This window comes from Pundamilia nyererei, unplaced genomic scaffold, assembly GCF_000239375.1.
Source record: "Pundamilia nyererei isolate P.nyererei 1_Seehausen unplaced genomic scaffold, PunNye1.0 scaffold00004, whole genome shotgun sequence".
NCBI lineage: Eukaryota > Metazoa > Chordata > Actinopteri > Cichliformes > Cichlidae > Pundamilia > Pundamilia nyererei.
Genome location: NW_005187405.1, coordinates 8,678,363 through 8,702,347, shown reverse-complemented (window position 1 = coordinate 8,702,347; position 23,985 = coordinate 8,678,363). Strand labels below are relative to the sequence as shown.

General features: G+C 41.0%; 1 protein-coding gene across 1 annotated transcript; it reads right to left on the bottom strand.

The window, feature by feature from the left end:
* Positions 1-20,601, bottom strand: wnt9a (wingless-type MMTV integration site family, member 9A). Its single transcript, XM_005721499.1, has 4 exons — positions 20,473-20,601; positions 6,824-7,083; positions 6,419-6,681; positions 1-4,037 (listed from the first exon to the last, which is right to left on the bottom strand). The coding sequence occupies exons 1-4, from the start codon at positions 20,562-20,564 to the stop codon at positions 3,537-3,539; spliced, it is 1,116 nt and encodes a 371-aa protein (XP_005721556.1). The 5' UTR covers positions 20,565-20,601; the 3' UTR covers positions 1-3,536.
* Positions 20,602-23,985: the final 3,384 nt, after the last annotated feature.

Here is a 23,985-nt window from a genome sequence, read left to right as displayed (position 1 = left end):
TATTATTTCAGATTTTTTCCGCCTTTGTTATACAAAGATGTTAAATAACTTAAATACATTCTTACCAGTCATTTGTGATCTGTTTAAACCTACAAGCTATACACATGAGGTAGAGGAAAATAATTTAGAGTTCCCATAAGACATGAATAAGTGAACATGGACAAAGCTTTGTTGGTGTAATATTATCACAAAGGACAATACATAGCTGGTGTATTTTATCTTTGTTTTACAAGCACAGCACAAATCCTAACAAAAAGTACATGTACATGTAAAGTGACCCTAAGGTGAACAAGTCCATACTGATCATCAGTCCTTTCACAAAACCGCTGATTATACAAGATTAAGTTCTATAAAATATTCTTGATAACTGTGATTTTCTTTGCATGCTTTCAGAAACTGCATTACCGCGAGTGAATTAAACCAACTAAAAGTGAGCTGATTTGAATTTTGTTAGGATTTGTTAGTGCTTAGATAACAATCTTGAGATATAAAATGAAATATGTTGATAGTATACACTGCTTCTCGAAGCCTCCACCCCAAAAGGAACAAACACCCAAAAAGAAAACAGAGTAAAAAATACAGGATATAAAATCAATTTAGACTTTAAAGTTATTTACACTAAACACATGCTCATAATATATTTAAAAAATAATTTATCTTTCTTTTCTCTACAACATAGAATTTTGTACATGATCCACTGATGACTAAACAGTGCAGAGTTTTGGATTTGAGAGCGTGGATGACTGTGACATCTAAAAACCCAGCAGACTGCTGCATCATGCTCCTCTTTTCTGGACTAAATTTCTACGCCTATGTACAATCTATAAACAAACAAAAATGCAATCTGTTTGCATTTCCTGTCGTGTCTGTTTTGAATCCGTTCAATAGTAGAGAACCTCACCATGTTTGGGCTGAGGCGGAGTGTGTGGCGCAAACACACACCAGAAGCTGTGGCAAGCAGGCATTTGTGCTTTGCGTCTCTGCATAGCTATTATGGTTTCCATGTAGCGTGCAAAGTTCTATGTATATGTTTTGACCAGTCTTTATTTGGCATGCCATCTCATATCAAAATGCTTGGAATTCATCTCCTTTAGACAAATAAGCCATGCACGGTTCTCTTCTTATCAGAGGGAGCTTTGATTTAAATCACTGTGAAACTCCTTTTTAAAAATGCACTGTGCAGCATTGATGATTGAAATCCGTAATCATCTCGTTTCAGCAGCTGTATGCCGTTTCAGCAAATGCTTCACTCAATTATTTAATTTCAATTTGTGTTTCAGATGCTTGTGAGAGTTGAACATGTGCCTCACTTTTGTCTCTATACCACAGGAGAAGAAACCTTTGCTATTTACATTTTTTAATAAAAAACAAGAAGAAAAAAAGATTCTGCACTGCACTGTATCCATAAATACAGATCTTTAAATACTTTAAAGGGCTTTTGGGCTTCAGTGCGTGAATGGTGCTATAATACAAAGCTGGGTCCCTCACTCAGTAGTTAATTCACACCAATCTAAAATATGGCCTATAAGGTCCTGTATTTGATAAAATATAATGTTTCTAAGCACTAAGTGCTGAGAATATGACAAAATTTTGTCTGCATTGTTTGTGTGCACAGAGGCATTTCTCATAAAACTGTAATGGAAACAATTTGCATGTTCTTCTTATCAGTCAGCTAGTTAGCTTTGCATAAACGCCGCAAACTTGGACACAGCGAGACTGAAATGTGCCCTAAGGTATCAAAAGCCACCTTTCAGTACCTTTAAGGTTCACTGATTAACAAGTTACATCCTGTCTGTTTAATATGTACAAAAAAAGCGTAACAAAGACGAGGCGTGGTTTAACTTCCTGGATTAAACAAACAAGATATAGGAGGCCAAACAGTGAGTTTAGAGGTGCTGATGGGCAAATTTTGTTAAAAGTAGCAGTTTCCTCTGTTTCTTTATGATAGGCTAAGGAAAAACCAGACTGAAGTTTATTATTTCATACCACGCAGTACTTCCTGCAGTGTCAAACCGTCACTCTTGTATGGTGGGGTCAGCATGCTGCGTTGTGTTAACTGTGTCAAAAGGTGCTCAGCAATAAGATGAAAAGGTAAAGTTAACTTATAAAAACAACTTCACTGACTTCAGAAAGAAGACAGCTGATTAGTAAAACGTAGACATAAATTTGCGGAACAATTACACAAATATTAGTTTTATAATAGATCTTTATATTAGCTAAGAGGCTTGTGCTTTCATCTTCACTTGAACAAAAAGTCAGTCGCCCCATACTGTTTGAACTTCCACTGTACACACTGCATGTCAATGTATTTCATATGGCTCAATCAAATTTGTGGAAGCAGAAGAGGAAGGAAGAATATGAAATGGCAGGGAGTTAAATTCCTCCAGTTCTCCACAGTTTTCTTTAGAACTACAAAGTAGATTTAAGCTTCACAAAGCTCTACACTTTTTGATCCGAGTCTCACGTGGGCCTTCTGCTGATCAAGAAATCACCTGTTGCTATGCTTTTGACTGTAATAACAAGGCCGCTGTCATCTCCACCTTGGATTCAGATGTTCTTTCTGGTTTAGTCAAACACATATAGTGGTTTAAGTTATTCCCTGAACACTGGCCGAGAATAGCCTAAACTGACTGGTTTAGTTATCTTCTGTTAATGTATGCACTAACAGCTTCATATTACAATATTACAAAAAAAGAAAAAATTAAAGATATTTTTGTTCCTCCTCATGAAGGAGTAGTCCCAAAGGATCTATAAATTATCCACAGAAAGATGTCAGACACAAGCGTGCTGCTTTCCAAAGGGCCTTGTCAACATGAATCAAAAAGAAAACTGAGCAAGAGCACACAAACAACAAAACATTTGTGTGGTTAGTGGTTTGTTTTAACATAGTTAGATAAGTGGCTTATATAATATCATTACAATATAACTGAATTTATGTACATATATATGCAAACACACAATGTGTGTGAGTGTAAATATGTGCGTGTAGAGTAATTCTTACACCCTGTCTTTTTCCTTTTTTTTTTCAGTTTCCGTATATGGTTTTGAATCGCCATAAAAAGTCGTCACTTAATTTTTCCGCTCCCCCCCTCGCTATCTACCTCATGTTCACATGCTTACAAATACTGTACACACGTAAAAATTGACAAACACACACACACACCATTCCTCTTTGGGCAAAGTCCCAGAAATCAGTCTGTTGATGTAACTGTCCTTGTGTTGTATCCTCATTAACTGGGCGTTAATCGGTTTTCTTGTGAATTGATGACAAAGTGAAAGCGTCTCTCTTCAAGGTAACGCTGTGATAAAGAGCTTGAGATGTTGACCCAGTTGTCTGAGAAAGTTTTTATTCTGCAGGACCTCTGAAACCCAACCCACAGAAATCCCTCAAAGTGCTTATTGCTTCTTGGCTCGCTCCTTTTTTGCTTGCAGAATGCTGCTCCGACACTGAAAGCAAAACTCTGCATGAGAAAAAAAAATGCTCCTCTTCAACACAACCACCTTCCTCAGACTGAAAGGGCTGAACGGTGCCCCGTTTACCCCTTGCAGGTGTAGACCTCCTCTCTCTGTGTGCACTGCTTGCATTCAACGTAGCAGCACCAGCGCACCTGGCATTGGCAAGGCCTGGTCACCTCCCTGCTTTGAGTGTTGTGGCCTCGCCCGCAACAGATAGCATCACAGTTTTTGTCCTTGTAGCATTTGCGGGCTGCGGTGCCCGGTGAATATTTGGTGGGTCTACAGAAACTGGGTGAGTCCTCGATGTGGAGCAAGTCCATAGTGCGGGGGATTTGATCGTTCAGGCCGGGCAGGGGCTGTTGTTGTTGCTGCTGCTGCTGCTGGTTGCGGCCCGTGGAGATCTCTCCCTCCCCGGTGGCCTCGTTGGTGGAGCTGCCGACCTTGACGGAGGTCTCGTAACGCTGCTTCAGCTGCTTGCCGATCTCATGGAAGGGCTGGAGCTGCCTCCAACAGGTCTGGACGGTGCAGGAGCCAGATACGCCGTGGCATTTGCAAGTGGTCTCCACTCCAGCCTTGATTACCTGGATCAGAGACAGAGCAATACTGTTAACCACTGAGAACCAGTGAAGGCACACAATGAAAGGTATGCAATTTAACAAGCTTTTGTTTAGCAAACAGAACTTGAAAGAGCCAATTCATTAAAGTATTCTCACAACTAGATGAACTGGGTGGAGTACGGCGGCTTGGGAAGGTTATAGAGATATATTTTACATTCATTGCTCTCTTTCATATCATAATTAAAGGGGAAAAACTTCACTTATTGCTTGTGAACTAAAGGAGAACAATGGCGTCTGAGGCTTCTTGTATAAAAGGAAAAGAGAATTATAGTTTGTGGGAGGATTGATTTTGTTATAATAACCACAGATGAAATTTTGATTAAACAGTTGTGGTTATTATGATAAGTGAGGGGAGGTTATGGGTAAGAAGAAGCCACAAAACAATCCATTCAGTCAACTATGGGAACCCTTCATACCTCCTCCTGTACTGGGTACTTTACTAAAATGTGTTTTTTAAGCCCAGAGTTGATCAACCCAGCGCTATAGTGCGGTCATTTTGGCATAACCCAGAGCAAAGTCACGCAAACGTTTGGGAAGAGAAAGAATATCGAAGAAACCGTTTTTTGTCTTACACAAAATCACACATAATTGCAAGTGAAACAGAGGAATTATCAGCTAAAGAGACCACAACACGTTACTTTAATATCACTTGACCCCCTAGCAGTCAGCCAGAGTTCATTTCTGCATCCACCACAATGTGTAAAGCAGAGTGTGTCCGCGAGAATCAATGACAATAACATATTGTCTTATACAGGGTTTGGAAACAATTTACAAATCTTTTCTCAGACTGTGAGCGAGATCGGGGAGCAGGAAGTGCATATTCATCACACCAGCAGGTCAAGAAAATCTGATAGGTCAGCCTTTAAAATGTCGGGGGGATGCAGAGGCTCGCACATTCCAATTTTGTCCTCGGCGTGGGAATTCATCCTGAGCGAATGCGATACACCTCGCTACATGTGCAAATTATGAAAAGAAAAAAACAAAGAAGGAGCCAAAACAATGTTGTAAATCTTTTATCACAAATAAAATCTCCAAGGAGGCTGGATTTAGGAGAGCCAAGTTGAAAAGGAAGAGCTCGCATTCGTTTGGGGGAGAGTTTTATATCTGTTAATATTTGGGAAGTGTGCTTTAGCTGTAATTCATTTTGAAACCAAAATGAAAAAGGCCACAACAGGCACAAAGCACAGTAAAAGAAATATATTCCAGACCATTAGTTTGCTTTGGCTTGACATATTAGGAGCATTTATTCTGCTATTAAAAACACTTCCAAGATGAAAAACCCGTATTTGCTCACCACAAACAATCACTGAATTCTACCAGAGCACAAATGAGACTCTTAGCCTATCTAATCTGAGAGAGAAAACCAAATATTGACTAATGAACACTTTCAGATTTCACTAAAATTTACAGCAGCATTACTCTGGGTTTCTTTTAAACTTGTGTGTTGGATTTTTGAAACACTTCACAATTTTCAATTGATTTTGCTCTCCCAAAATGCCCCAGTTAACATCATCCAGGTGTAGGGAAGTTCAGGTCCCATCTGGTGATCCTAATTACATATTTGGAGACAGTTAAGATGGAGCAGTTTGAGTCAAACAGCAGTGCTGTAATGTTTAAACTCCAGTACAAAAGCAAAAGCCAAGATATGGAAATGCAGTGTATCCGGGATATGGCGCAAAATGAATCGGTACTTCACATTGATGTTTGCCGACAAAAAGAACTCAGAGTATATTGTATTAATGCTATTTTCCCATCGTTTAAATGATTCATACAAGCAATTAGCAAACCTTTCTGTTTACATAATGTCTGTCTCGCCATATGAACTCTGACCCTCTTCAAACTGAAGTGTGTTTCCTAGTTAGATTCATGTGTATGGAATAACTCAAAGTCTGCAGCGTTAATAAAAGGCGAGTGAAGCTGACACTTTGGGTAAATATACTGCTATGAAATTAGAGTTTGATAAATCTTTCTTTTTCTTTGACTGTTACTCCTTAAAAGTTTTCCAACATCGCTGACATGTAGATGAATAACTGTCACAAATTAAAATGAAGTCGAATTTAATGTTTTCAATAAATTATTAGCTAATATTGTTGCTGTCACAGACCATCATATACCTCTAAGAGGCAACAATGTCGTAGAAGGAGTTGGAGATCTGAGATCAAAGCAGCAGATGTTGAGATATTTGCTTTTGTTGCGTCGGCTGACTTTTGGCTCGAAGCACGGGTCAAGCTCCAGAACGAATGAATCCCCCATTTCCCATGGTGCAGCTAGATCGCGTCATTGGTTAGACCAAGTAAGTAAATAGTGCTATCGGTCGGTACGTCATGACCATTTGACGCACTTACCTTCATGCCCACGTTCGTATTGTGCATGTCCACACGTGCACGTAGATCCTTGTTCGAGCGTTTGCCCAGGAAGTCCTTGACAAACTTGTTTGCGTATTTGAGGTTGTCTCCACAGCCTCCCCACTGCCACGCCTTACGGTTCTCCAGGTCGGGGGCCTCGTCGCATGTACAGCGCTCCATGCGTCCTGCGCTGCAAGCTTTGGCCATGGCATGAGTTAGACCCGCTGAGGAGATGGCGTACAAGAAGGCCGTCTCTTTAAATCCTAGAGAAGCCCGATGGAGAGTGGCAATTGGGAGACAGGAAAATAAAGGGTTTTCTAAAGAGTTGGCTCACTCACTCATTAGGTTTTAAGTGCACAAGAATAAAATGCATATTCAAATGGGAAGAAAAGTAGTAATAATCACCTCTTTTTAATATGTTGGCTCGGTGGCGCCCCTCTAAGGTGCAGTTCCACCTCTCAAAGCGGAATTGGTACTGGCATTCTAGGGCGCTCATGGTGATGGCCTCTCTTAGAGTCTCCGCCACGCCCGGGTCTCGTCTGCACATCCTGCGCTGCTTCTTTTCTAGTTTGAGCCGGTCACACAGCTTGAAGTGGGCCCTGCCTATGCTCTCCTCTGGTAAAGAGTTCAGTGGCAGGACAGACAACGGTTCATTACCTGTCAACCTGGAAGAAAGCATCACAAGCCATTTGGAAACAGAAAGATACTGGGATTGTCTTGATAAAGTATTCAGACAGAACAACAGGATACTGACAAAGCTATACTGCATAAACAGCACAGGAAGCACAGCTGCTCACATAATGCTCAAAAGTTTGGTTAATGTTCAAATGAATTCAGCTGTTCAGTGGTTAATGTTCAGGGGAATTCAACATTTGCTGGAGATTGAGATCAACTCTCGGTGGAGGTGTGTCTGAGTAAAGAGCAAATTCTCTGCAGTGGTGGAAAAGTCAGGTTTACCATGTAATTCTTTTGAATTTTGGATACCTAAAAATCCCATTGTAGAACAATGGAGTTATAATTAGCTTTTGTTTTAAAGCAAAGGAGAAACAAATTATACTGTTAGCATTTTTGTGAGTAGTTTTTATCCACGGGGAAATTTAAAAGAAACGGGGCACTTAATGTAAGAGTGCCTCTGGAGTACTTTCAAAAAAGAAAATGTACTCAGTAACTTTTTATTTCAGAAGCAGGGAAATCAATATCTCTGCCCCTTACAATGTAAGTACACAGTATTATTAGTAGTGTGGGCTTTAAAAATACCTGTAGTTGTAATTAGTTTCTCCTCTCCTTTAAAACTGAAAAAAGGTTACTTACTATGTTTTTTTTACTGTAGTGACATTTTAAGTACCAGTAGGAACACAAGTCTTTGTACTGAAAATTGCAACCTATTCACAAAGATTTACATGGGCAACTGGACCGTAGGTTATGGGCTGTATATTGACGTTCTACCAAAGGTTCCTGAAATCAATTTTTTTTCCATTTTACAGCAATAAACTTACAGCATCAGCTGCATACTGACCACTTTAATACTGCAGTACGAGGTTATAATGTGCAGATGACAAGGCATTCAGTTAGTGTGGGGACATTTTAAACATTTGTACTCTGTGATCGTGTCTGTCGTGTTACAGTAAAACAGTAGCCAGCAAATGGTTGGTTAAATATTTATACCAGATCCTTCAGATGGGTGGCAGGTTGTACCTCGCTGTACAGATTTAAACATGGCACACAGTATTGCTGCTGTCATTATAAAAAGTCTTATATATCGTATAAAAGTCTCTACATCTGAAAATCTAGACTTTCTGTAGGGGACATAAAACGTGGTGATCTTTTTAGTTCTGTGTTTCTGTCCCACCTCACTCTGGGCTAAACTCTCATTTATGATGTCATCAAGGGGTTTCACTTAGGGGCAGACTGGAACAGCAATTTGACTCCATCCCACGCCACTCTGTTCATGCAAATTGTAATCGAGTACTACCTGGTCATCAGGCTTTTTACTACATGATTATTATGTCAAAAGACTATTGGACATCCACTTTGGAAACTGGAAAGTATGTTGATGGTGAAAGTGTCGGTATCTACAAAGAAAAAAATGAAATAAAATAAACTCTACAAAAGAACAACAAGTTAATTCATGTGCTCTTTTGTATTTTGTGATGTTGACATAATATCGTTATCTGATTTGACATAATGTCACAGTTATCATTAATTATGGTATGTAGCAAAACCCCGTCACTGAAACTGGCCCACTTATCTGGAATAAATGTTAACAACATTATAAACACAATGGGACCAACCAGCCAATCTCAACACTGAGGTTTTCAGGTATGCTAACAGTGCTCTCAAAATGCCCACAAAGAAAACCTTGAACTCTGCAGCTTTATTTTTTGACAAACAAAAGTATCAAACAAAATCCCCCGAAACTGAACTTAAGATACACCGCCACAAGAAGGGTGTGTGTTTAAGCTACAGTCCACCCAGACCCAGACCTTTTTTTTAACCTTTTATATTGAAGAAGACCTTCTTAACAGGTGTTACCTGTTAAGAAGCACTCCCTTGCAGAAAGCGAGAATGAGCAGATTCAAGTGCACATCTGTGCAAGTCTTTGGGGTGTGAACTCTGATGCTAAGCATGCTGTGGAGATGCATGCAGTCTGCGGGAGTCAAGGGTGTCTGAGAGGTCTTTCAACTCACTCCTGTTTGCTACATATAATGTAGCAAACTGTCAAGATGACTGTTCACAGTAGCCCAAAGTGGCCCTCAGGCTACTGGGAAATGACACGGTGCTCCAGACAGCCAATGGTTAAAGTTAATCCCAGCGCTCTTGATGAAGCGAGTACAAGTTAGAAATTATATTTTTAAATAATGCTTAAACAAAATTTGTTGTTTATTATTACGCTCAGCAACATTTATGAATCAAACAAAGGTAGACCATCAGGAATGAGCTTAAGACTCTAAGAACAACTGCATAAATGAGGCACCTGTATTCATCCTACGGCTGCAAAGTACTTTAAATACAGCAAGTAAGAATTTCAATTCTAAACATGGTATGGAGAACATGTGGCAGACTTTCACTCCTTTCGTCAGTTTATTTAAGGGATGCATATATAAAACACACAAAGCAGGGACTGCCACATAGCTGGCAAAACCTATAACCAGTGTTCTGAGGTTGTGATGGAGAGCGCAGGGCATTACTTTCATAAACACACACGGGGGACATGACTGTCAGCCTGTGACCATTTTGGTCACACCAACTGACAGGACTGGCACCCTAGTTGTTCATTATGTGTAATTTCTGGCCTCCTTTACACTGTTAAAGTGAAACTGAAGAATAAATGGATTTACTGAACTCACAAAATGCACAAGCTCTCTGGCCTGTGTGCTTTTTGCAGCCGGACTTCAGACTTTTGAAGGATACTCGTGCAAGGAGCGACACAGTATTTATCAATGAGATTATTTATCAATGATCTGGACTTCTGGCATTCAGTGTAGGCTGAATTTTCCAGTGCACTAAGGATTACAGCTTGCATATGTCAACACCAAGGCACAACATCTGAAAAAGCGTACTTGAGAGACAGTGAAGAATTATTTTATTTTGAAAAGAGAGCAATCGGAACTGCATTTATTTTTTGGGCCAATGTTTGCTGCTTTCAGCTGTGATGACAAAACATATTTAGCATTTAAGATTAACACTTTAATCCTTCATATTTCCACTATCACAGCACTAATATACCAACAGTCATAAATTGTTGTCCATCCGTTCCTGGTTGCTAAAAGTATGCATACAGCCAAACCAATTAAAAGAAGTCCAACTTTATAACTGTGAAGCGTAACCGCAGCAAATGGGAACGTTGCCTCACAGTTTACTACAGCCAAGCAGTCTGAAAAGAAGATGGAAATAAATTCTGCAATATTTTTGTAAAGGTGCAGAGCACCTGCTCACTGTCTACACCTGGTTAGTTAATGTACCAGAAGCGATGAGCGCTGATTCGCATTACTCACATTTTAGACTTCTTTATTATTTTTCAGAGAATATTCTGTCACCACTCATGATCACTTGAGTCACGAACAGAAGGTCACAGGATTTATTCAACACAAGATTTGTTTTATTAAGTCCAATAACCGACTGAAATGTTTCCCCTCGAGTGCTCAATTTAATATCAGTGAACTTAATAGTTCACAGATGTTATTTGATATTTTTCTTTACAATAAATTCATAGTCTGGTTGAGAATCCGTGTAGTCAAATCAAAAAAGGAGTCCTCGGGGTTTGCTTTCAGAATGGGTCAAACGGTTTTCTTTTTGCAAAGTGTGTTTGCCTATTCTTAACTTGTCTGACAGCAAGTTCAAATGGAAACCTGGCAAGCTGCGTCTTGACAGAGATCGCCCTCCCAACACAGTTGGAGAATAAGAAAAATGTATGGTTTGAGGCGTGCGCAGCGAGGCAAAGGGTGTCTTTCTCTGAACAACTGACATTTTCCTCTAAATTGTTTCACGCTTTGTTAAGACACTCTGATTGCAATGTCAAGGAAACAAACATAAAGTCTCTAAACAAACAAATCCAACGGGCCCGGCGTGTCGCGTACGATTGCCAACCTTTCCTCAGCACTTCTTTTGCAAGCGAATGTCAGGGATTGAATAACGCTGCAGAGCAAAGAACCTGTCATGTTAAAGAACATGTAAGACTTTTTTTAATGCACACAACATTTTGCTCATGCAAATGTCTGGAAATGAACACAGAGACATCGATTAAGTGTACTGCTTTGGAAAGACTGCTAATGGTAGCTGAAATATACGAATACCAATATGCTGTGGACATTCCTCAGAAAGACATGCACAGTAACACGTATCAGCTCAGACCTTCCCAAACCCCTACATGCCTGCAAGTATTAGAACGACAGGCCTCAGATGCCTCGGCAACGTCTACTTGTCTGAGACAAAAATGATGGTAAGCGTGAAGCTGGAGGGAAGCCAAAGATGACACGACACTGATCTCAGCACCATTGTCTCTTTTTCAAAGAAAGGTGGGGGGGGGGGGTTCTAGCTAGCTGCAAAGAAAGCCTGAGGGCAAAGCGAGGAGGAGAGGGACATTCGAGCAGAGAAATACTTCTTCACATCTCTGGAGAAGAAACTACTGGCCAAAGCTCACTCTTGTGCAATGTTTCCACTCTGTGGCAGACGAGAATGCAGTCAAATAGTATCGCAGATGTACCGTGCTTTATTTTCTTCTATATTTAAAAAAAAATGTTTACAAATGGATGCACTTTTTAATACTTGATGAGAGGAGCTGTTCATTTTAATCCGATTCAAATTCGCTGGATTCAAGATAATATTTTCCCTGGATGATGGACAGTGACCCCTGCTATCACACAAAAGGGTCGCACACATTCCAATAAGATGATCTGAGAAAATAAATAAATAAATAAATCAGACTGCTGTTTGCTGAAGAATGAACTCATTCAACTCGCTAAGAGGAAAAGAATTGGATAAGAGTTAACCTGGGTCAATCATAAAGTCGACTCTGAGACTCGGACAAAAAGGAATAACTGGAGTCTTCCTGCAACGGTGACAACAATCGCTCGCTCCATGAGAGCGTTTCTTAAAAAATATGGGACCACTTTTTCTAGAATAAATGTAATTCACAGAAAAGGTCAAAGGTGAACGACGCAAAGACAGCTGCTAATATACCGTGTAGATATCCAATTTTTTAAAGTTACCTATAATTAACCTTGTCAGATTAGTGTTCACATCAACACATCCAACAGTTTTCACTCCTACATGTCGTTTATATCACGTCCATTAAAAGCATCCATCCTGAATCCACGTGATTATCACGAAACGTGCGCGCTTCAAAGCAACGCGCATGCATCTTCGCAGTATCTTCCCCACAGTGAATAAGAAAGCACGAACATGTGTTTTCACATCACGGTCCATTTTCTGTCGTGTTTTTGTTTGAGGTGTTGGCACAGCAACACCAATTACACACGGAATATAACACCAACATATAAAACTCATTATTATCCCATGTGAGGTGGGATTCCTGCTGATGTTTGCTCAGCTTTGCTTTTTCCATTCACACTCTTGCCTCTACACACTGTGCAGACATCACTGACCTACTCTCACGCTGCACCTCCTCCACTGTCTTTCACTTGGTAACAGTGCAGTTTGTTTAGTCCTTTCTCTCCACCTGTCAGCACCTCCCATTGCCCGTGACATTTACTTTATATACATTTTCCAATGCAGCGGGTTCAGCGAAAACGGCCCATTTCACGCGACGGAGCACGACAGTCAATCCTTCAAGGAAATCATTGACTAACTCTAAACTTTGCCATCATCACTCGCTCTCTGACTTTACATTGCACTCCTGGAAGTGACCCTCAGCTGGTAATTCTGCTCTTTCTTTATTAGTAAGGTATGTAGACAGCTAAGAATACCTACTATCTGTTTATAGTCAGAAAAAAAATCCTATTACTTAAATGTGCTAGGCCTAAACAAATTCTTTCTCAGACTACAAACGCAGCTTGTTAATTACTCGTGGTGCTCATGTGCCCACAGAGACATATATTAACAGTCTCTGTATAGACATTAATCTCGAGAGTCTAAAGTTGAAAACCTTAGAAAAAGTAAATCTAAATCAAGCAAACACGGCAAACATCTGGTTGTTGAATAAGAGGTTATTTTCTCCTTTTTGTTAATGTACGTTTGAATTTTGAACAGTTGGCGGTCAAACAGAAATTTTTGCTGACGATACATAAGAAGGGATGAGTCTTAAAGAATTAAGAGAACGTACAGGGCTCGAGCTGCGGCTCGGTATGGATGCTTTCTATGTTAGGATCTGCAGCCTCTGTAGGAGATATCCATATTCAGTAAACATGATATTACAGATTGCTGACCTAGTGTGTAATCACCCCCTGGAGATAAGAAAACCACCTGCTGAGCAATATCATTGAAAATATGTTTTCTTAAATAAAACAACAAGTTAATACAGTAAAACAAACAAAAAAACTTTCAGTTTTCTGTTTTTTGGGGCAAGAATTCACGCAGCTACACGCATGGATCTATGTGCACACGCACGTGGAGTCTTACAACCTTAAGTCAACACCTACAAGTTGTGGCTAAATGCGCCCAGACAGGAAAAAAAAAAAAAGCACAAAAGCCACAATTTCTCCATCAGCCTCAACTTGCAGGTTGTGTGGTCTACTGTCTCCTAGATCACAACCAACCCCCCTCCTTCTTCTCCTCCTTTTTTCCCCTTTTCTCCAAACTTCCCCTATTCCCACTGGTCAGTTAGTCTAAACGAATGTCAATCATTCCAACCCAGCTGTTGGCTCAAAACAAAACGGTCTCTAGACAAAACTATTGCCGTCTACGACCTTAACCTACACAAGACAATGATAGACGTGAACATGTGTCCTGGAAAAGTTTAACTGTGATGAAGACAAACTGCCGTGCTCACCTGATATTAATATGTGCAATGTAAGAAAGCATATTACTCTGAAACTCTGAGTTTTTGCAGTAAATTAGGCTTACCATCGGCGATCCCTTTTTCTTTTCCTTTCACTTTTTCCTGCTGCCATAACAGCATTTAAAAATCCTCCTTTTGGGGGGGGGGGAGAAAGTTGTGTGCTTTTCTCAGAAATGTTGGATGAACTTCAGACCACCCTGCCCAAGTCCCATCTGGTGTATCCCAGGCCATGCCAGAGGTAGTAGGAATGTGAGCGTGTGTAGTGTTTTCCCACTGGCCCTCTCTAACCATTGCTGACAATCTGCTCCACAGCTTAGACATGAATAATTGGAGAAACCATGTATCAGTGTCGAATGACTCTCTGGTTGCTGTTGTTCACCTCCAAGAAGAAGTGTAAGAGAAGAAATCCTACACTGACCTCAGGCGTTTTCTCCATGGTGAAAGAAACTGTTAATTCCCCGAATCATTAAAACAAAAACAAAAAATGGGGGAAAGAGTAAACGATTGTGTATATGGCTAAGATAAGATAAGTCCCTAGTTGAAAGCGCTGGGTGTTGTGATTGCTTCTAACAAGCTGTGACTGACACAGTGCAGTAACACGACAAAACAAAGTGGTACTGGCCTGGGACTTAAGTAAGTCATTATTAGTTGAGTAATGAGCCTTTCTGCGTAGTGGGAATGTCGTGCAATGTCTAGAAGTACTGCTGTTCACAAAGCTAGGGGGGGAAGTCCACTATCTTGTATGACTTAACAGGATATGACCCAAAGTTATGTCATCTGCTGTCGTTTCTGGTCATTTACAACCCACAGAGGGTATGTCAGACTACTCCCATAAAGTATCTGAAGGAGACAGGACTCTGATATTTTAAATGTATATGATACCACGCATGGGTAATAAGTTTCACTAGAAAATACTTTTGTTTTACAGGTCAAAAAAGTAGGAAAAGGGGGGGAAAATATCTAGTGTCCAGCCTAACTTTTTAATCCACGACTGTGAATGTGGAAACTGGTAGCCGAGTGGCAGCACTATAGGATCTGGCCCTGGGAATGGGAGTGCGGGGCATGGTAAGAGGTTTAACTGCTATGTGAGAACTCGAGGCTTCTAAGGTCAGCAGCTCAGTTATAGTCACTGTGTGACTGGCACAGATTGGGTGTGCAGCAGTGTCCGCATGACTCCCCAGTTCTAGCCCACACCATGGCACAGAGTAGCCCTGTACCAGCGCACCGACACACCAAACACACTCAGGCACACATACTGTACTCGGCTCTCACCGATTCCACGTGCTGAACCACACTGTGGCTATTTGGTGAGACTTTAAGGTCAGAGAAATTCAGCAAAGCAGATACAAACACAGTACTTTTTTTTTCCACATATAACATGTTATTCCTTTAAATCTCATTTCAAATATTAAAGCCCAAATACCTTTTGTCACAGCATTTTTCAAAGTTAAAGACGCGAAGTGTCGATTAACCGTGTCTGACAAAGATTTTTTCGGCTGTTTTTGTGCTCACTCGTGACTCGTATGTCAACGGGAGTGAGAAAAGTTTGACTCTTGACAAGTGCTTGATGATTAAAAAAGCAGCTGAACGTCATGCAAATGGGCCACTTTCAACGTGAAATGAAATCTGCCCCAGGGTGAATCGCAGAACGTCTTCCATGCTTTGGCCTGTTCACATCAGTGTGTGTCTCACTGTGTCCATTCTCAAACTAATATTCTGCCTTTATGGATAAATAAGCCTTTTGGGAGAATCTTAGAGTATATAAGCACACCCATCCCAGTGAAGCATCTGAGTGCACATCAGCTTAGTCTTCTATATGATCGTGTTTATGCAAGGTAAACTCAGGTTACCCTGCAAACAGGTGGATGATACTGAAAAAAGGGTTTTTTTGTTGCTTGTTGCGGAATTATTTTTTTTGTTTTTTTTTTTTTAAAGACACTAAATGTATCAAAATCTATTTTTCTTGGATGTGATAAAAGCAGATATTCTCTGGAAGGCCAAAGTTTTAAGTGAGGGTTTTGACAGTCTGCTAATCTTGTCACGTGTGAGGTGCCATGTCTCTTCTATCCCCACAAACTACGCAGAGAAAACTCGCCTGTGGTCAAGGATGGAAAACACAGGACATAGTGGTCACACTAACTAGCATCATCTCATCAATGCCTGACCACTAAAAGTATCTTGAGTCTATATTAGTTTTCCTGTTTTGCAAATTGCCCATGTCTCCAGCTCCATCTGCAAAGATCATCATATGTTTGCATTTTAACCAAGAAGATTTTCCTCTCCGTATCTTCAAGCAATCCATCAATGAAATGTACGCCTGGACCTGCTGCCCTTTTATAATCAAGCGTCTCTTAATTGTGGTCTGTTTGGCATCCTGATGACACGAGAACTGTACCTCCTTCAAATGTGAGCACGCCAAACGCATTTTGAAAGCCTCTCCAAACCATTCAATCTTCAAAAATATCCATCACAACCATGTTATTACACAGTATGAGCCCCATAACAGCCCACATCAGGGGCCACCGAGCTCTTCTTAACAAAGGTGAGTACCAAGCTCTGTAATTACTGATGGTTCAACCCATAAAATCAGCAGCTACACTATGCATCTTCCAGTTTAAAGACATGTAAATTTGTGCAAAAAAAAAAAAAAAAGTACAGCTTTGCTCTATAAGCTTAAGTTCAAAGACATTTTGAACCCATCATGCAGGATGACCACAAGTGGGCATAAGCCAAGTAAATGTTGCACTACATTTACATTTAATGTTTTCACGTTTTGTCTCCTATTTATACACAAGAAAGAGCTGATGGAAGACCATCCTGCACTCTCAGACAGTACTGCACCACCATGTGGTACCCACTAACATAGCAGGACTCCAGAAGGATGTAACAGGGTACAGAGCTCAAAGCAAAGCCTGGCTTAGCTCAAATCTGGATGTATCAAACAGAAATATAAAGAAAACAAAACTCTCTTTTAAGAGGGACGAGCGGTCAGCTATCTAAGCTTCCAGGTTCGCGTGATCTCACTACACTACACTGTCATGAGAATCCTATCTTCTTGGCTCATGCTAAAGTGATACCCTTTGAGGTGTGGCTTTGGCCACAGGATATCCTATGTAGTTGGGAAATCCCTCTATCAACGGTGCTCCCCGCCCTGCTGCACGTCAGGGCTAATCAGTCCTTAAGGCCTGGTAATGAGACGCTTGCCACCACTGTCTGCCAGGCAACGCCAGCCTGAGCCCGCACTAACTCTGCTCCTTCTAATGAGTGGTAATCACCCAGAAGCTCCCCACAAACCACTGCAGGGATGCCAGCACGCACATAAGGCAGGCAAGCCAGAAGACAGGAGGGTTGGGGGGGAGGAGGGAACCAAAGGAAATGGTTAGATGGAGCTGCTTAAAAAACAAATTTTAACATTTTTGCACTGTGCTCAAGAAGTAAGGCTCCTTTGAAACTTAAAAAAAAAATGCCGTTTGATACATGCCAGGAACTAAGTCAGCAAAATGATAAAATCCTCAGACGGGCTGCACACTGAAGAAAAAAGAAAAGAAACATCACTCCTCAATAAATTTACACACATCCCATTTGCTATCCTGTTGCTCTTGGCTTACTGCCTCACTTAATGGAGCGCTGAAAACAATAATTGCATCTGAAAGGAGCTCTGCTCTTCAGGATCAAACCGATGATAGAGATTTTAAGGATATTGCAGCAATTAAATAGCAACCGCTATATCTGCTTCTTCTGGATGCTGCGGCGCGTCTGTGATTAGTAAATCCCAGTTGCATGACTGTGGACAGCCTTCCTGTATATGTCGCATGTGTGCTAAAGAAAAGCAAACCCTTGACTCAGTGTAAGGACTCACATCCAGCACAGTTTACAAGACCGCAGAATGACAAGCCTTTTACCAAAACTTAAATTTAAACCAACAGAGTCGTCTCAGAGAGCACTCTAAGCCCTCACGGGGTCACCTGAGCAAACACATCATCCCCTTTGCTGACAGTTAACGCCATATCTAATCAAGGTGCTGTAACCTTAAGGTAAGTAAGGCAAGCTCAGTGAGCATCTCCAATTCAAGCTCTAATGATAACGGATTTAGCAGCACCAGCACCTGCCACAACAGGCTGAGGGAAAGAAAATGAGTGTTCACATTCTTGTGGCAAAGGATGACAATTTAAGCGGGTGCTTGGCTACGCCAGGAATCCCACCCCACCCTCAGCTACAGCAGACTAGAGGCAGGAGAGATTGTGTTTATGTTACACTTATGCTCCACCGCACTTTGGAAATTGGGTATGCAACATTGACCCTCTATTTTGAGTAAATCAGTACCCAGGGATGCCTCGTGCTCATGGAATACTTATTTGAACAGGTTTGTGTTAGTATGCCCCCTGGTCAAAGCTGAGCAAGACTGTGCTGGAGTGTCACCGGTGTCGAGTTTCTGGGAAGCCGGCCACGGGGCAGTCACATTTTGTATCTGTGTCACCTGCGCAGGCTCTTTCAGTATGTTTCATGTTCCTCAGCAGCAAGGCTAAATCATTCACTGACACTCATTCATATTCCTTTCTCCCTGGGCCACAGAATAATAAATCTGGAGTATTGTAATACCGCATGTCTCTCTGCACTACACATGCCACAGATAGAGAACAGACTGACATAGGTAATTGAAAGCAAGTGCTAACTGAATAAGTAAATATGCATTACCATTAGAACCATTAGGGCTGATTTTGGTGCCAATTTGGCACGTCATCTTTAATACAAGTGCCTGCCAAAGGGCGACACTGCAACAGGAGGGGAGACAGAAACAGAGAGCAGTGATACATTTGTCCTTCTAATGCAATTTTAGAAATGAATTGAAACCAAAGACCAAGAGGCAGAGAGAGAAACTACTTGATACGTGCATGAGTATTAGACATGATGATGCTTTGCTCAGAAGGGGCTGAGATATTTCCATCACACGGAACTACTGCAGGTGTCATACAACTTGCTTGCATCACCCAGTTTCCAAAATTAGTGCCAACACTTTGTGCAACACTCCACCCCCACCCCCCAACAAAGAAAAAAATATTACCCAGAGATCTGAAAAACAGTTACTGTGAGATACATAGCGTTTTACTTCTTCCAAAACTTCTTTTGCCTTGACTCAATAGCAAATACATACTATTCAGATAACATTTGCCTCCAGGAGAATGTAAAACCCACTTCAACAGGTCGGCAGGTCTGACATACTAGGCTAATGGGCCCTTAGGGGACAGTTCTTGTGCTCTCTTGCAGATTCACATCAGTTCCCAGATCGCCTAACACTCCTGGATCCTGCACAACACCCATACCTACCATAAATTTGACTCTGCTGGCAAAGCTTCAAGTGTCATCACTCTGCAATCTACAACCGTTTGTCTCTGTGTGTCTGTGTGTGTGTCTACCCTGTAGGGGAGCACTAATAGCACCCATCAACAGAGATATTTGTAGATAATACAGAAAAGCACCAAGATCTTAAATGTGTTTAATGTGCATTTCCATTTGCACAGGTACATTCCAGTCTGTGGGTTTCTTTTCGGATTAAAGCTCTCCAGCTCCAGGTGAAATATGGCTGCGGTCCCACCTGACATGCTGACCTCATTTGAATGACCTTGGCTTCCCAGCACTGTTAATGTTCTTCTGTAACTAAGACAGAAAAGGAAGCTAAGAGTGTAGAGTGTACGAGTAAGCAAAGTGCAGCATGAGTAGCCACTCTGAAGTGGAGGTCATAGTGGGCTACACCTAAAATCCAAGGCGTTCCCTGGGAATGACTTACTTTGAAATATACACCCGTGTGCGCTTTCTAAATGAAACAATGTTAAGTGCGGGACGCGATTCACGAAACGCTAAATTTTTCAGATTAGTTTCCTGACACGTGTTCCAGCTGTTTTCGTTTCTCCCGTTTTTATCTGATGGAGGTAGCAGAAGAAGAAAAAAACTGCCAAAGTTGTGTGATGTTTTTGCTGGATGGGGGGATTTTTTCTGTGCAAGCTGAGCAGACGTTTCGGCCACCAGTTCAGTCAGTCAGATCGCTTTATTGTTACCAGCTGTTGAGTCTGAGGCATATACACTCACCTTTCGGCTCCACGGCTGTTTTCAGAGTCGACTAAGGATATGATTTTACAAGTGTTTCAGCAAAATAACCCCTTGACCGCTACCTGCCACTCAAACGTGCTGCGCTCACTGAACAGTGGGCGCTGGCTCAATTGTCAGGGAAAGAATGGAGGGGAGGGGGCTCTCACCGGTCAAAATCATACATACTTCCACCTATATTATATTAGATTATATTTGATTTAATGTCATTCTAAGATAACCAACACACTGCTACTTTTTTTTAATTAGCAGCACCTTCACTGAGGTAAATTCTTGAGCAGACAACCGGCTGCACACACCAGCTGTGAGGCCTCCAGGTGATACCTCGCTGACCCGAAATCAGTGCTTTAAAAAAATAAACTTCCTTATTCCACTTTCTAAACTCACTAAAGAGTTTTCAGTGACTTACGACATTTAAAAAAAAAACCTGCTTTGAACCAATCAAATCAATGAAAAGTAGCATCATGGACTTAACAGTGCGTCTGTCATCTCTTACCCGAAATATGCTATGGTGGGTCCAGGCAAGTTGAGAAGATACACTATAACTGTGAACGATAACCATCCCAGGAGTAGGTGTCCATCCAGCATTTTGCTGCGGCTCCAGGGCAGATCATTTCGTTTCTCCTGAGTAGCTGTGTAAAATCCCTTGTTGAACGTTCAACACTTCTTATACAGAGAGGAGCTGCTCTGCGCTCCTCCCATCAGCAGAGAGAGAGGGGGGGGAGAGAGAGGGGGAGCAGCACCGCGATACATACAACCCAACTGATTCACAATTCCCCTCTCATGTTTCAGAAAGATTATTCATCTCAGTGCGTCTTAATTTATGATTGGTGTGACAGCTTCTCCTCTGTGGGCGTTTTAAGCACCACGCAGTCGGTGTTTGTGCAGATTGAAGTCGCTCTGAGCCGGACTGGACGGTGTGATAAAATACCTGCACTCAGTGACTGTTTATTTCCAGAATGGCCAACCAAGAATTGGTTTGAGTGCAGCACAAGCAGCACTGAAATATCGCAGCAGTGTTATTGTAGTCTATACACTGCCCTACATAGAAGTCCAGGTGTGTTTTTGTTTTGGATTTGGTGTTTTAAAATGTCTTTCATGTGCACGTGTTGGAAACTAGCTGAGGGTTATTGTTACAAGTACTCTACTCAGATACTCAAATACTATAAGTATACTTAAGTATGCACAGCTGATGAAAAACCCTTACCACAAGGGCACCGCTGACTACAGAGGAAGATCATGTGATTTTACTGAAAGCACCAGAGCAGCTTTTGTTGTTATTATTATTATTATTATTATTATTATTATTATTATTATTATAAGTGTATTTTGCATGGCAATTGTGTTATAAACTCATGTTTGATTTGTTTAGGTTAGAAGTTTTATATTGTTGTTATGGGCAATTCACTCACACTCATTTCTGATACTTTACAAGTATAATTTTACTCGTAGTATAATTTTACCTTAGAACTGAAGAAGCTTCTCGGATGAGAGGTGAAACGTCTTCAAGTAACTTAAAGAAGTCCAGACGCTTTTCTTTGCAAGCTCCTTTGACTATAATTTTACTCAGATTACTACTTACAATAATGTTGTTGTTGTTGTTGTTTTGTTCTTTTTTGTATAAGAAAAAGATTGTGTGCATCCCTCTGTAGACATTTCTATTCTCCAAAGTGTGTCATACCTTGGTTCTGTAATCAGGATTTTGGGGTAGTTCACACATTTACAGCTTCCTGTTTTGTAGATCTTGCCTAAAGAGTGTCTACTGAAGTTAAATATCCGTCAGGTCTTGCCTTTTTGCAAGACGCGGTGATCAGTTCTCCTAAACCAGCTGCGCTGAGGTGAGTTCACCCGCAGTTCACAATGAAGTAAATTTGTCCGCAAATATAACTGTAGGCGATTTCACAAGAAATCTGAAAGCAGAAGATGAAACCTTTAATCGCTTTGCAAAATATCATATTGAGCATCATAAATCAATTGGCAAGCTATCAATCGTTCAAGGAAGTAATGTGAACCTTTTGGCAGGCCTGCTCCTGAAAAATATTTACTCTTCCTACGCACCGATTGCTCAAGATTTTGAGATTACCAAAAGTTTTGGTTATTGTCACAGAATGCCTTCTTTAACATGCGATCACCTCTGCCTCACTGGTGTTTGAAACATGTATGCTTGTAGAACATATATGGCCCATGAACATATACAACTGCAAAGCTTTATTTAATGAATGCACATTTTATCCTCTGATGATACACAATTAGGTTGTTATTTATTTTTCCCAGAAACACCCGGCTGATAAAACAACAGCGTTCATAGATTTCTACACAATCAGTGCAATTACAGTGGGAGTGAGAAGCAGCACTGGTTGACATAGCTGACCTCTTGATTTGTAAATAATATCCACTTACTGTTTGCCAGCTGAGAATGTCTTTAGGCAGGGACAACCCTTCTTAACTCCTGTGTAAACACCTTTCAATTGCTCAGCTACCAACTAACATCTTTTGTGTCCACACACACCTTGATTTTTGGCACATAAACAGAGAGAGGGATCTGAACTTGGGACGAGTCCAGGTTTTGCTCAGCTACACCTGGGGAGCACTCCTGCCAGGATTCAAGATGAAGTCTATTCATTCCCAATCTCAAACAATATCCAGCGCATTCAGCGCAGATGGGCCAAGTGACTTCACCGAGCCAACTTTCTACTTACTGTGTGTAAACACAACAGCACCTCAAATTAAAGATTAAAGCCAGCAAGTTTTAAAATTATCATTGCACGCTCTGGGTGATATTGGATCTGTGCTGATCACTCCCCAAAAAGACACATCAGCAGTTATTAATCTTTCAAATTTTTGCGCAATTAATCTTTCGTTCAGAGGTTTTAAAGCACTGACTGAACTAGTGTGGAAAAGTATTTATGAGCAGAACTTTGGTATTTTGGGTTAAATGCTTATTAGCTTTCTAGGAGAATATGCAGCTGGTTACCTTAGCTGAACAGAATACAAGCTTAGCTTACATTTGGCTGACCAAAGGTAAAAAAAATAAATAAATAAATCCACCTACCAGCACCTCTAAATATCACATATTGGTTTAACAATCCATAGAAAAATCAAGGTAGTTTGACAGAACACCACCACAGTCCACAATAAAACTACGTGTTGATGTTTTTACACTCTAGTTTTTGCAGTCAGCTAAAGCTTCAGAAAGAGAAGGAGATTGTGTTGTATTTAAAATATACCTCCCTGTTTCCACCCTTTTTATTTAGGCGATGCTGAATATAAAGATTAAAAGATCTTCTCATCTTACTGCCCATCTGAATGCATATTTCTAGTCACTTTGTCAAAGCAGGTTAATCAAGACAGCTCAAGCTGTAGTTCTTGCAAGTTTATTTTTTGCATGATTTCCCTTTCAGTTTGGACAGTGCTCAGTATAATCTGAAAATTCGCACAGGTGAGCACATGAAAGCACAGGAATGCGCTTTTTTTTCATCATTATAAGCTTGTCAGTCCTTCCTAAAGGGCAGTTATTCAAAAGCCTATAGGCCCCCTGTAAGGGCCTTGCTTCTTAATAACACCTGGTGTTGAGGAGATCAGCGGGAGGGTTTGTCAGTACATGACAAGAATGGACACTAATCCCAAGCAATACCCACTGGTCCTGCATGTCTCTTGAGTGGGATAATTGATTCCCACACCCTTCTTAAAACATGCTCGCCCCCTCTTCTCAGACCGAGCAACCGAGAAAACAGAGCTTGTTTCATTCTGGCGTCGAGGGAACACCGCTATGAGGACAAAAGCGTGTGCTTTTTCTTTTTCTTTCTTACTTTCTTTTTTCCCCCTAAAGCTCCTATGAGAGTTGAACTGAAGGCTGTCATAAGTGTTGTAGGTGGTAGTAGAAATTTGTTTGGTAATAGACCCTAATCTCTTCAGGTTGTCTGGAGTATTCCTCTCTTTGCTGTTGCAGATCCCGTAGCTAGGCCTCCTCCTGCTTCACAGACCTTCTCTCAGAGGAAAACATGCATAT

Coding starts and splice junctions, on each gene's coding strand:
- wnt9a (XM_005721499.1), bottom strand. CDS start 20,564: ATGCTGGATGGACACCTACTCCTGGGATGGTTATCGTTCACAGTTATA. Junction 7,084..20,472: donor CCCACCATAGCATATTTCGG/GTAAGAGATGAC, acceptor GCTTTCTTCCAG/GTTGACAGGTAATGAACCGT. Junction 4,038..6,418: donor ATACGAACGTGGGCATGAAG/GTAAGTGCGTCA, acceptor TCTCTGATCCAG/GTAATCAAGGCTGGAGTGGA.